Genomic DNA, 13,370 nt, shown 5'->3' on the forward strand with positions numbered 1-13,370 from the left:
CAGTATCCCTCACTTCACTCTTCCCAGTGCCCCTCCCATCCCTCCTTTCCTCCATATCCACTCCTCCCTTCAAAAAAAGAGGCCTTCTAGGGATATCAAACAAGCAGGCATAACAAGTTCCAGGAAGACAAGGCACCAATTCTCATATCAAGGATGCATGAGGCAATCTAGTAGGAGGAAAAAAGGGTCCCAAGCTCAAGCAAAAGAATCAGAGACAACTCCCACCCAGCTATACAACTGTCTTTGATAGGGTTTCTATTGCTGTGAAGAGACACCATGACCACAGCAACTTATAAAGGACAGCATTTCATTGGTTTCAGAGATTTAGTCCATTATCATCATGGTGAGACATGGTGGCATGCCATCAGATATGGTGCTGGAGAAGAAGCTGAGAGTGGAGAAGGAAGTTCATTTTGATCCCACAGGCAACAGGAAGGGGTCTGAGATACTGGATGTAGCTTGAGCATATATGAGCCCTCAAAGCCAGTTTCCTCGGTGACACACTTCCTCCAACAAGGCCACATCTACTCCAACACATCACACCTCCCAATAGTGCCATTTCTGATGAGCTTGTGGGGGCAATTACATTCAAACTACCATAACAACCATAAGGTGTATATGCAGAGGACCTAGCTCAGACCCATACAGGGTCCGTGGTTATTGCTTCAGGTTCTGTGAGTCCATAGAAGCCCTTCCTACTTGATTCTGTGGTCAGGGTTTTTGTGGAACAACTTTAATCTTAGCGCATGGGAAGCTGAAGCAGGAGGATGGGGAGGCCAAGTACAGCCTGGGCTACACAGGGAGACCCCATCTCCAACAAGCTAATAGACAGGTGGTGAGCGCCTGTCATCCTAGCCCTTAGGAGGTGGAAGCAGGAGATTCAAGAGTTCAAGGTGGGCACTGGAGGGATGGCTCAGTGGCTAAGAGTACTCGCTGCTCTTGTAGAAGACCATCCTAGTACCCATATGGTAGCTCACAACTGCCTGTAATCCCAGTTTCAGGGGATTTGATGCCCTCTTCTGATGTTCTCTGACACTGCATGTATGTGGTGCACATACACTCAGGCACACATGCATACACATAAATAACAAATAAATAAGTAAATAAATAATAGAGTTCACCATTATATGGAATTTGAAGTCAGCTTATGATACGAGACCCTGTTTTAAAAATTTTTTAAAAAGGAAGGATAATTAATAATAATAATAATAATAAATAAACATATTGATGTTATAGGAGGAAGCTCATAGACTCAAAGCCAGGGGAGTAGAGCCTGTGCCACCAATCAGCAGAATGACCTTGCAGACTCACTTAACTCTCTGGATTACAGTTTCCTCATTTCTTAAATACAACTCAGTAGTTGAGGGAATGGTTTTAGATGGTCCCCAGGGTTATACAACATTCACAAATCTCTATAAGAAAAGGCAGACTCAGAGCCATGGTTTGACTTCACTTTACTCTGTGTGGTAATATCACAGAGAGGATGGAGGTTGGGGAATAGGAATGGAGAAATAGGGCTGGGGTAAAAGTGAACATTCGAGGGATGCAGAATCCGTGAAGATCCTGCTGGGATGGTCCTGTTGGTCCTTGGGGATAGAGGGTCAAGGAGAAGCAAGTGGTGAAGAGTCCTCCTTTTGTCTTTGGCAGCTCTCAGGACTGCCATGGTCCTCAAGGCTGATGGAAGGTCAGAATTGTGCAAAGAATTTTAAAAATGACTTGCATGAGTGCGTACATGCCTGTGTGTGTGTATGTGTGTGTGTGTGTGTGTTTCTGTGTGTATACCTGTGGATGCAAGTGAATCAGTGGTCAGAAGAGGATGTTGTATTCCTTGGAACAGGAGTTACAGCTGGTTGTGACCTGTCTGAAATGGGTGCAGTATGTGTTCCTTTTTGTTGTTGTTGTTGTTGTTGTTTTTGAGACAGGGTTTCTCTGTGTAGCCTTGACTGTCCTGGTATTCACTCTGAAGACCAGGCTGGCCTTGAACTCACAGAGATCTACCTGCCTCTGCCTCCCTAGTTCTGGCATTAAAGACATGCACCGCCACCACCTGGCAGCAGTATGTGTTCTTGATTACTGATTCATCTCTCATCCCTTGAGAACTTTTGTTAATAATAATAAATAAATAACAAAGTCTTTTTGTTCCTTCTGATTTAACTATTCAGGAGTGCACCATAGACACTGTAGCCGAGATGATCCTATGGTACAGTCAGCTGAGCACCAGTGTCATCTGGCCTGCCTTCCCAACTCTATTATATGGTCCTCCCTTGTTTCCGAGTCATCAGATGAGTGGCAGGGGGAGGCCAGAAGGACAAACCTTCTACAGTCTACTTCCTAGTGAATTCTTTTGTTATCTCTGAGGATCATACAACTTGGCTTTCCCCCCACTCATTATTATAAGTCAGGTTGCTTAAGAAATTAACTTGAAAAATACTCAAAATTAAGAAAAACATCTCAAAGTGTGAGGTAAGCCAGCTATTCAAAGGCAATTGCACTGCTGATGCCACTAAAATGTTAGTCTAATTTTTGTAGATGTCCCTTGAGAACAATACTCTAAATAGTAGTTAGACAACTTTGTTTCTATAATTTGTCTTTTTAGATGGGTCTTAGAACTACCTATATAGATGAGGCTAGCCTTAAACTCACAGATATTCACTTACCTCTGTCTCCCAAGTGCTAGGATTAAAAGCATGTGTCTCTATGCCCAGCTATAAATAAAGTTTTATTTGAACAGATCTTGCTGCCATCTATTGTCTCTGGCTGCTTTTATACTACAGGGGCAAAGATGCAGGGCTGCAACAGAAATCATGTGGCTTTCCAAGTCTAAAGCATTCACTATTTAATCAAACAAAACAAAACAAAACACAACAACAACAACAAAAACCTTCTTGTCAGTCCCTGGTATACCCCACCCTATAATCGCTTTTCTTCCATTTTACCTTCCCTGGGCTTTTCCCTGTGGTTTTATAATTACTTCATAAGCATCATTTCTAATAACAGGTTTCATTGCACATAACATAGTCAAGCGGGAGTATAGTTTTTCTCTTATGGTGAGACATTTATATATTTTACCACCTTTTTATTCAATCCTTAAAATGCTTCAGGGAGTATGTTTAGACATAAACTCCTTTGCCCCTCACTCACCCTCCCTCCCTCTCTCCCTCCCTCTCCCTCCATCTCTCCCCACGATTTTTCTTTCTCTCTTCACTTTTTCACTGAGCTTTTTCCTTCCTTCCTTCCTTCCTTCCTTCCTTCCTTCCTTCCTTCCTTCCTTCCTCCCTTCGTTTCTTTCATTTAGAAACAAGCTTGCTTCATATGTTAATCCCAGCTCCCTCTCCCTCCCCTCCTTCCCTGCCCCCCACCAAACTCCCACAATCCCCTACCCCATCCCACCTCTGCTACCCAGGGAGGGGTAAGCCCTCCATGGGGGATCTCCAAAGTCTGTCATATCATCTGGGGCAGAGCCTAGGCCCTCTCCCATCTGTCCAGGCTGAGACAGCATCTCTCCATGTGGAATGAGCTCCCAAAGCCCATTTGTACACCAGGGATAAATACTGATCTACTACCTGAGGCCCCATAGATTGCCAAGGCCTCCTCACTGACACCCAAATTCAGGGGGTGTGAATCAGTCCCATGCTGGCCTCTCAGCCATCAGTCTGGGGTCCATGAGCTCCCCATTATTCAGGTCAGCTGTTTCTGTGGGTTTTACCAGCCTGGTCTTGACCTCTTTGCTCATCACTCTTCCCTCTCTGCAACTAATAAATGGGACCACCTGAAATCGAGAAGCTTCTGTAAGGCAAAGGACACAGTAAACAAGACAAAACGGCAGCCCACAGAATGGGACAAGATATTTACCAAACCCACATCTGACAGAGGGTTGATCTCCAAAATTTACAAAGAATTCAAGAAGCTAGTCTCCAAAACACCAAATAATCCAATTAAAAAGTGGGGTACAGAACTAAATAGAGAATTCTCAGTAGAGGAGTCTAAAATGGGTGATAGACACTTGAGAAAGTGCTCAACATCCTTAGCCATCAGGGAAATGCAAATCAAAACAACCCTGAGATACCATCTTGCTCCTGTCAGAATGGCTAAAATAAAAAACACCAATGACAGTTTATGCTGGAGAGAATGTGGAGAAAGGGGAACACTCCTCCACTGCTGCTGGGAGTGCCGACTCGTACAGCCATTTTGGAAATCAATATGGAGACTCCTCAGGAAAATGGGAATCAGCCTACCACAAGACCCAGCAATTCCACTCTTAGGCATATATCCAAAAGATGCACATTCATACAACAAGGGCATCTGTTCATCTATGTTCACAGCAGTATTATTTGTAACAGCCAGAACCTGGAAGCAACCTAGATGCCCCTCAGCTGAAGAGTGGATAGAGAAAATGTGGTACACAATGGAGTACTGCTCAGCAGAAAAAAAAACCTATGGAATCTTGAAATTTGCAGGCAAATGGATGGCACTAGAAGAAACCATCCTGAGTGAGGTAACCCAATCACAAAAGACAAACATGGTATATACTCATTCATATATGGATTTTAGACATGGAGCAGGGGATTGCCTGCCTACAATCCCATCACAAGAGAGTCTGGGAAACAGAGAGGACCCTAAGAGATATATGCATGGTACCCCAGAGAAGGGGAATGAGACAGCATCTCCTGAGCAGATTGGGAGCATGGGGGAGGGGAGAGGGAGCTGGGAGAAGAGAGAGGGGAGAAGAGAAGGGGAGAGGAGGACATGGGGGAGCAGGAAGGTTGAGTTGGGGGAAGAATAGAGGAGAGCAGAGTGAGAGATACCATAATAGAGGGAGTCATTATAGGTTTGAGGAGAGATCTGGCACTAGTGAGATTTCCAGAGATCTACAAGGATGACACCAACTGGCAATCTAAGCAATAGTGGAGAGGCTACCTTAATACCCTTCCCCAATAATGAGATTGATGACTACCTTACATGACATCCTAGAGCCTTCATTCAGTGACAGATGGAAGCAGAGGCAGACACCTACAGCTAACCCCTGAGCTACACTCTTACCCCTTGTATTCCTAATGTTTTTTAAGGTACTGTCCAGATTGTTCAGCCAATGGGTAGCAGGTAGTGGCTAGTAGGAAGGTAGCAGGCAGCAGGCAGGAGCAGAAGATAAAACCCCTTACTCAAAGACTGGACAGCAACTTATGCCTTACATCTTTGATGGTGCAGCGGAAAATCCTTTACACATTTGACAGAATTGAACATGGTCATTTAAAACATTTTCTTATCTCAGAGAGGCAAACAAGCATTATTACTTTAGTTTACCTTTCTCCTCTTTTGGCAGGGACCAAGCTTGTCACTAAATGGCTGCTTTTCTTCTGCATGCTGGCTGCCTCCATCTTGCTTGGCCTCCTTTCCAGGCCCCAGGGAAAGATTCTGGCCTGCCTCTTACCTTAGCTTGGAGCAAGGCTCCTGCTTCTGCTCGGTTCTTTTCCACATCTCTCTCCCACTGAATTCGGATCGTCTCAAGGACATCATCCAGGCCAGTGCCTATGGGAACATCTGCTTGCTCCAGCTCAGATCCTGCCAACTGTTTGTACAGAACCTTCACATCCTGAAAGCAACAGTGGACACCTTAGGTTTGGGGGGGGAGAACAGATGTGCAATTCTAGCCAGCAGCAGCTGGCTTGTGGTGCTACTCTGCATCTCTCTTCCTCTCTCTTTCTCTTTTTATCCATCCATCCAATCTATCTATCTTTTAGCATCTATCTTATCTATCTGCCATCTATTCATCTATCTATCTATCTATCTATCTATCTATCTATCTATCTATCTATCTAATCTTCTATATCATCTATCTCTCTATCCAATCTATCCAATCTATCTTATCTATATATCTAATCTATCTGCTGTCTATCATCTATCTATGTTACCTGTCATCTATCCATCCACCCACCCATCTATCCATCCATTCATCTATCTATCTATCTATCTATCTATCTATCTATCTATCTATCTATCTATCTATCTATCTATCTAATCTTCTATATCATCTATCTCTCTATCCAATCTTATCTATACATCTTATCTATCTTATCTATACATCTAACCTATCTTCTGTCTATCATCTGTCTATCTTACCTGTCATCTATCCATCCACCCACCCATCTGTCCATCCATTCATATATCTATCTATCTACCCACCCATCTATCTGTGTTTGTTTATTTTGCACCATGCACGACCATCACAGAGACTGGCAAAGTCCCAGATCTTCTAGGTGTAGGTATCATTTTCTTTTCCCAAGGACACATTTCTTAGATCTTCACAAGCCCATTCCCATACACAAAGCAAAAAACTAAATAAACACATAGTCAAAAGTAAGCACGTAGTACAGTAACATACAGTAAGTAACTCAGCAAGTGGAGGTTTGGCACAACATCAGGAAATGCTAAAGGAGACTGAAGCTAACCCTGGAGTCTAAGGTGTTCCCTGCTGGAGCAGGGTCTTCAGGAACTGAACCAGAAACAGGAAGGAGTGGCTATATAGTCACTGTGTGCTTCAGGCTGGACCTGGAGGAACTTGCCAGTGTGAGCATGGTTTAGTGAGGTGTGACGCTCAACTTGAAGCACCCTGAACCATGAGTCAGAGAGTGATGTGTTTGTGGTGGCTTAATGTTTCCTGTAGGTAATGAGACCTCATCCCTGCTGGAGGTGCCCTCTGCTCCTGTCACTTAAAGATGCGGTCTTGTTTTGTTGATGAGTGTGTGGTAACTTCAGTGTGGGTCTATCTTTACAATTATACAGTTTATCCTGTTCATGTAGTGTTGAAAACAAATCTGAAATAGAATACTTTAGGGAGACCTCCTCCAGTTCCAAGTAGTTCTAACAGTCACTTCTGCTTATGGCTGTCGCTACCACTTATGGACTACCCTGGTCCTTGAAGGCATTTAAGTTTGAGACTTTTGCAGGGGACAGTCTGACCCACGACAGACTTTAAAGTCATTTGCTAACATTTCCCTGTAGGCCTGGGTGAGCAACAAGGGGAAGAGCCCCCAACACCTGTGTCAGAAGATTCCAACCTCACAGGCGAGGCAGCCTGGCACCCCCAGCGCCACCTACCTCTTCATAGCTCCTTTTCAGAAAGCCCATTTCTTCCTTCAGGCTTTCTATTTGATGCTCCAGATCCGTCTTTGTCAAATTAGCTTCATCAATGACTTTGTACAGGGAGCTTATTTCCTCTTCCGCAGCTTTCCGGAATGGCTGCTCATTTTCATATCTGCAGACAAAGGGACTTAATCAGCATAGCCGGGTAGCCTCCAAAGGGGAAACAAATAAGATTGTAGACACTACCCAAAGGCCCCCATGTGATAAGCAGTGAATGCTGAAAGCTAGTGTTCCAGTAGCATTGGGGACATGGTTACTGCTACTGCTGTAGGAGAATTCACACGAACACATTAGCAGCCAGCTTCTGGGAACACAGCTTCATGCAGCCTTTGGAGCCACACACTCTCAGGAGTTTCTCAGCATTGAAAGGTAATACCATATCTTTGTTACTACAATGAGCAGTCCTTTTCCTCATCAAGGACCTTTTACCATTGTTGAAGACCTGCTGGGAATCCAAAAATGAGCAATATACTGCAATTCTTGACAGTGGCTGCAAACTCAAGTAGTAGTGTAAAGGAGGAGCCATGGCAAGGAGTGGGCACAGATGAATCCTATTAGAGTACATTCTTCATTTAGCCTGCAGGGGGTGCTGCTGCCTAGCTCCGCCCATATCAATTGTGTAGCAAGGTGCATCTGGCTTGGCCTAGCTCTCTTCAGGGGAAGGAAGAAGCATGGCTTTATCTATCCAGAGATTTAAATGACTGAGAGATCAGTAGCAGAACACATTTCCTTGCTTATGAGGGGACTGAGTTGAATACCCACATCACAAGCAAATACAACCAACCAACCAACCAAACAACAAAAAGCAAAAGGCTTTTAAAATAATGAATATGTGTATAACACATTTGTATCAAAGCTTTCTATGTTGAGTTTTAGCCCTCAGACATCAGATGTCACAACCTGACATCCTTGCTGATTTTTTCTGGTGCCCTTTTTCCTCATACCGTGGTTGTACCACTCAGCCGAATTTCCAAGCTTGCCTCCATACATCCACAGGAGGGCAAAGAGCCACATTCCTGCTCCAGGAAAAGCCTTCAGGATTTAGAGGTATAAGTCTTCACTTAAAGATGTGTGTGTGATGGTGGGGGTGGGGGTGGAGTAAGGGACTGGGGATTGAGCACGCCGAGCAAGCATTGCCTCCTGAGCTGCAGCCCTAACCCCTGTAATGGATTTTAATATTCAGAATTCCCAGGGACAGTCCTCTGAAGACATTTGTGACAGGTGATTTTGTTGGAGCCTCTACTTGTATGTTCCGGGTGCTGGGGAACTCATTCCCTCTCAAGGCCAATGGTCGGTCCATTTGTAGAATGCTCTAATCATTGCTTATTTCTTTGTATAAAAGTTTAAACCTCTAGTCCTATAAAAAGGTGAGTTTGACCTTGGGAATACCCAAAGTCACTCACTACTTTGGTAGTCCCACAAAGCACATAGAGTGAGGGTTCAGGGCTGTTCTGGTCCATAGAGTGAAATCCCATCTCAAAATAAGCCAAGCATGGTAGATCATGTCTAGAGTCACGACACTTGGAAGTTGGAGGCAGAAGGCTCAGTTGTTCAAGGTTATCCTTGGCTACATAGTGAGTTCAAGGCCAACCTTAGCTTATCTTAAATAACAAGGAAACAAAAACTAAAGGAAACAAACCAAATTATAAAAGGGCTGGCAAGACAGCGCAGTATGTAAAGAGGCTTGCTGCCAAGCCTGAGTACCTGACTGCAGTCCCTGGAAACTACAGAGTAGGAGAGAAGCAACTCTCACATGCTGTATTCTGACTTCCACATGTGTGCCACGGCAAATGTACACACACACACACACACACACACACACACACACTAATAATAAATAATTTTTCTTTACAAAGACCCTTTCTAAAGCAAGTGACACTGGGCACAGTCTTTGAACCCCTAGGTCCTGATTTTCTGTGGCTCTGGGTTCTGGAGTTTCTCTTGTCTCAGGCCACCTTTCTACTGTGACAGAAGGGACTGGTGTATACTCTGGGGAAGCATTATCTGCGAGGGTCTGGAGTCTGGGAGAGCAGGGAGGGAGGGCTCCTTGCTGTAGAGCGTTACCTCTCTTTAAAGTCATCGGCACCAGCTTGGATCGTCTCCATCTGCAGCATAAGCCGAGCATTTTCCAAGACAGCCTCTCCCACCTGGAACAAAGAGAAGACAGAGCTTAGCAGTGGCTGGGGTGGGGCTCAGAGCTCTGGAGACCTGGATGAAGCTTCATAGAAGTCTCTCTTTTCAGGGTGCATCTCCCTCTCTGAAGACAAGAAGGAGGAAGAGACAAGAAGGCATAAATCTGGGTGTCCTTTAGAGTGAGATTTAGAGTAAGATTTTCGGGATAAAATGGTGATTCAAAAGCAGACCAGTTCACAACCGCTGTCAGCCCAGAGCTCTCAACTCATCCAGGAAAGTGCTCTGGCTCCTTCAGTGACACCTCGCTGGCTTTGTATAACAGGTGTGTGTGTGTGTGTGTACATGCACATTCATATATAATACATACATGTTCAAGTTTATTTTTAGGAATAGTTAATGGGGCTGGAGAGATGGCTCAGCAGCTAAGAGCACCGGCTGCTCCTCCAGAGGAACCGAGTTTGATTTCCAGTACCCACATGGTGCCTCATAACAGTCTGTATCTCCAGACCCAGGGTATCTGACATCTCCTGGCCTCTGTGAGCTCCAGACATGCATGTGGTACACAGACATATACACAGGCAAAGGACCTATACACACAAAAATAATAAAAATAAATTAAAAGAACCTTTACTTATTTATTTTTTGAGACAGGACCTTTCTGTATAACACAGGCTAGCCTCAAACTCATGATCGCCACCATCCCACTAGTCCAGGGATTGCAGTCATGTTCCACCATACCTAGTCAAGAATTTTAATTTTTAGTTGGCAATAGCTGCATATTTATAGAGTACCATCTGAGGTTTTAATATACGCTTTACATTGTGGAATGATTATATCAAGCTAATTAACATGCTCAGCATCACCCATCATCAGGGGAATGCAAATTAAAACCACAGCAAGATATCACCTCCTACCAGGAAGGTGCATGTTATCAAGAAGACAAACGGTAACAAGTTCTGGCAAGGATTTGGAGTGATTGCACATCATTGTGGCAAGGTGAATTAATCCAGCCGTTATGGAAAGCAATGTGGAGGTTCCTCAAAAATCAGACAAAACCATAGAAATGGCAACAACAATAACAAACCCCATGAAACTAAGAATAGGAGCAACCACCCAATAGTTTAGCTAAATATACACTGCTGGATGTATAGGTTTTATTTATACACCCCTGGGCATAAAGTTTCCACCTCTTTATTGAGTAGGAGGTGAAAGACAGGAATATGGTTAGAAGATGAGAAAAACATGGGCAAGGAGACAGTCTGCTTCATCTACTGGCCAGTGTGCTCAAGGGCCAGGCTCAAGAAAGGAAAATTTGATCTTTGCTAGTGGGAAACTCAATGAACTGGAACTAAATTGGATGGTCATATTGGGACAAGGGAGTATAATCATTGCTTCTCTCACAAATGTAACTTGGTGACCTGGAGAGATGGGCTGGCAGTTAAGATTGTTTGTGGCCCTTCCAGAGGACCTGAGTTCTATTTCCAGAAATCCAGTGTCTCACAACTGCCTGTAACTCCAACTCCTCCTCCTCCTCCTCCTCCTCCTCCTCCTCCTCCTCCTCCTCCTCCTCCTCTCTCTCTCTCTCTCTCTCTCTCTCTCTCTCTCTCTCTCTCTCTCTCTCTCACACACACACACCAAAATAAATCATTAAATTAAAAAAGGGCTTTGTCTCCTTAACCCACCTTCTCTTATCCCACTGGTTTAAGATGCCCCTCTCCCTCCTCCAAGTGTAGCTTCTTGTTTATTGCTTGTCTCCAAGGCTGGTCTGGGGCTTATACATTTTCCCCCTCAGTTCTGAAGATTGAACCCAGGGCTTTATGCATGCTAGGCAAGTGCTCTACCACTGTGTGTCTCCATCTTGCTTGGTACATTTTAGTTGGAGATAGGGTTCCCTAGGTTGTACAGGCTGTCCCTGAATTCATTCTGTAACCCAGGAAGGCCTTGGCATTGCAGCTCTCCTGCCTCCGAGTCCTGAATAGCCAGGATTACAGGTCTCTTCCAGTAGCTGAAACTCTTCACTTCTACTTATGTGAGACAGGGTCCACAGAAGTACGAAGTCCAGGCCGTCCTAGAACTCCCCATGAGGCCAGGCAGGCACTGAGCTTTCTGCAGTCCCCTGCCTCTGCCTGAGTGCCAGCATTACAGGCATGTGCCACCATGTCCAGGCTGGCTGCCATGCTTAAAAACTTGTTGTATGAATGCATGAATAAATGAATGGTGTGACCACAGGGGACAGTTCTCAATCATTCCCTGGCTCTGGTTTGAAGGTCATTTCCAGGAAGCCATTAAGAAGGGAGTTTCCAAATGTTCCTAGGATTTTTTTTCCATGTTGGTTCTTGGGTTCAAGCTTGCATCATCGGGCTTGGGTGGCAAGCATTTTGTGCACCGAGTCATCTCACCAGCTCTTTTATTCATGTCTTGAGATTAAGTCTTACGATGTTGCCTAGGCTTGTATTGAACTCATTGTACAGCTCAAAAGAGTCTTGAACTTTTAATTTGCCTTATTCAGTGTTTCTAATGATTGAATGTGGAGCCTAGACAGTTGACATTCAGAAGTCTTAAAATGGGTTTCTTGAAATTTTTGTATAGTAAATTTTGTTTAAAAAAGAAAGGAAAAAGTCAAAGGAACAAGCCAAGTATGTGTGTGTACATGTATGAGTGTGTAAGAATGTGCAAGTGCATTTGTGTGAGTGTGTAAGTATGTGTGAGTGTGTATGTGTGTGCATACGTGTGAATAGTGTGTGTACGTGTGGGTGTGTTTGTATTTGTATTTGTGTGTCTGAATGTGTGTATATATTTGTGCATATGTGTGTGCTTTTGTGTGTAGAAGGCAGGATACCGTTCTGCAAAAGCAGAAAGAAGGTGGAACCATGGCTACTTCAAGTCTTCCCAAGCAGAACTGACTCTGGGCTTTGGGTAGACAAGCTTATGATCCCAACAGATTTTCTTTGCTTCAACACTATGAGGCACATGGCTTTGTGACATTTCCCATCTATTACAAATTCCTGATATTAATCAATACAAAGATGCTCAAAGCCATACCCAAAGGCACCAGGTAGAAAGACCGAGTTCTCAGAGGTGAGACAAGGTTGGTGACCTTGTTTTTGCTCCTTGGTGGCCTTTGAGTTTTCATTCTGGACTGAGAATGGGAATAATTTGGATGTTGCCTGCCAGGTTGATGGGGTGGCTGTGTCCAAATCTCTATCTTTGGAAGCTGTGCTGGCCCAGGGCTGCAGGAGTATGGAGGCCTTCCTGCTTTGTGCTGTTGTTTAGTAACAATCAAGGGTTTATTCTGCCCTCAAGTGGAGGCTAATTATAGCCCCTGGCTTGCCAAAGTACTGCTTGCTGGTCCCACTTTCCTACTCCCTTTCCAGACAGAGATCCTAAAATAAACTAAGTCTCCACTCTCACCTCAGAGGGCCCTGAAGTACCCCGATGCCTTCCCTAACCAGGCACAGTCACCTCCATCTCTGGGGTTGGGGACTCCTGAGCTTCCACAGCTTGGGAATAAAAAGGCCAGTTATGTGGTATGAGGAGGGCTGTAACCTTTGTTGGGGTTTAGCACAGACTCAGACCTGGTATGGTGGCCCAGAGGGGTCCTGAACTAAGGCAAAGCATGGACCTGAAGGAAAAACCTTCAGGAAACCTCCCCAGAGCTGAAGGAAGAGGGAAGGCAAGTTGTGTTTATTGACTGTCTAAGTGTGTGCCTGAGCTGGATTATTCTGACTGTGAAAGTGAATCATTAAATATTTTAGAAGTTCTGTGAGGTGGTTGTTAAATTATATGAGCTTGCAATGAAGTAATTTAAAACCAAAGGCAATACATAATCAGAGTAAAAAGGCAGTTAACACTGGCCCCCCAAATGTGGTCTGAATGTTATATCTGAGTTTAAGGTTATCTGCTTTGACTGTGTCTGGATGGTGGAAATGCTATATTGTCGTACCCTGAATCTCTTTCCAGCCCTGCATTTAGTGAGATGCTGATAGCCTGATAATGTTCAAGGTCAGAGTATTTACACCAGGGAAGCTGGCAAACACTATAAACCACAGGATTTATTTGTGGGCTGAAAATTGTTCACACTGACGATGTCCCTCTTT

General features: G+C 44.3%; 1 protein-coding gene across 2 annotated transcripts in view; it reads right to left on the reverse strand.

Moving 5' to 3' along the window:
* Positions 1-13,370, reverse strand: part of Bfsp2 (beaded filament structural protein 2) — a 55,727-nt gene that overhangs the window by 20,211 nt on the left and 22,146 nt on the right. For both annotated transcript variants that reach the window (XM_040740170.1, XM_021228456.2), the window contains exons 2-4: positions 9,205-9,287; positions 7,096-7,252; positions 5,429-5,590 (exon numbers count right to left, since the gene is read on the reverse strand). In XM_040740170.1, coding sequence (XP_040596104.1) covers positions 5,429-5,590; positions 7,096-7,252; positions 9,205-9,287 — 402 coding nt within the window. The remainder of the gene's footprint in view (positions 1-5,428; positions 5,591-7,095; positions 7,253-9,204; positions 9,288-13,370) is intronic.

Source organism: Mesocricetus auratus, unplaced genomic scaffold, assembly GCF_017639785.1.
Source record: "Mesocricetus auratus isolate SY011 unplaced genomic scaffold, BCM_Maur_2.0 Super-Scaffold_100691, whole genome shotgun sequence".
In the NCBI taxonomy this organism is placed as follows: domain Eukaryota; kingdom Metazoa; phylum Chordata; class Mammalia; order Rodentia; family Cricetidae; genus Mesocricetus; species Mesocricetus auratus.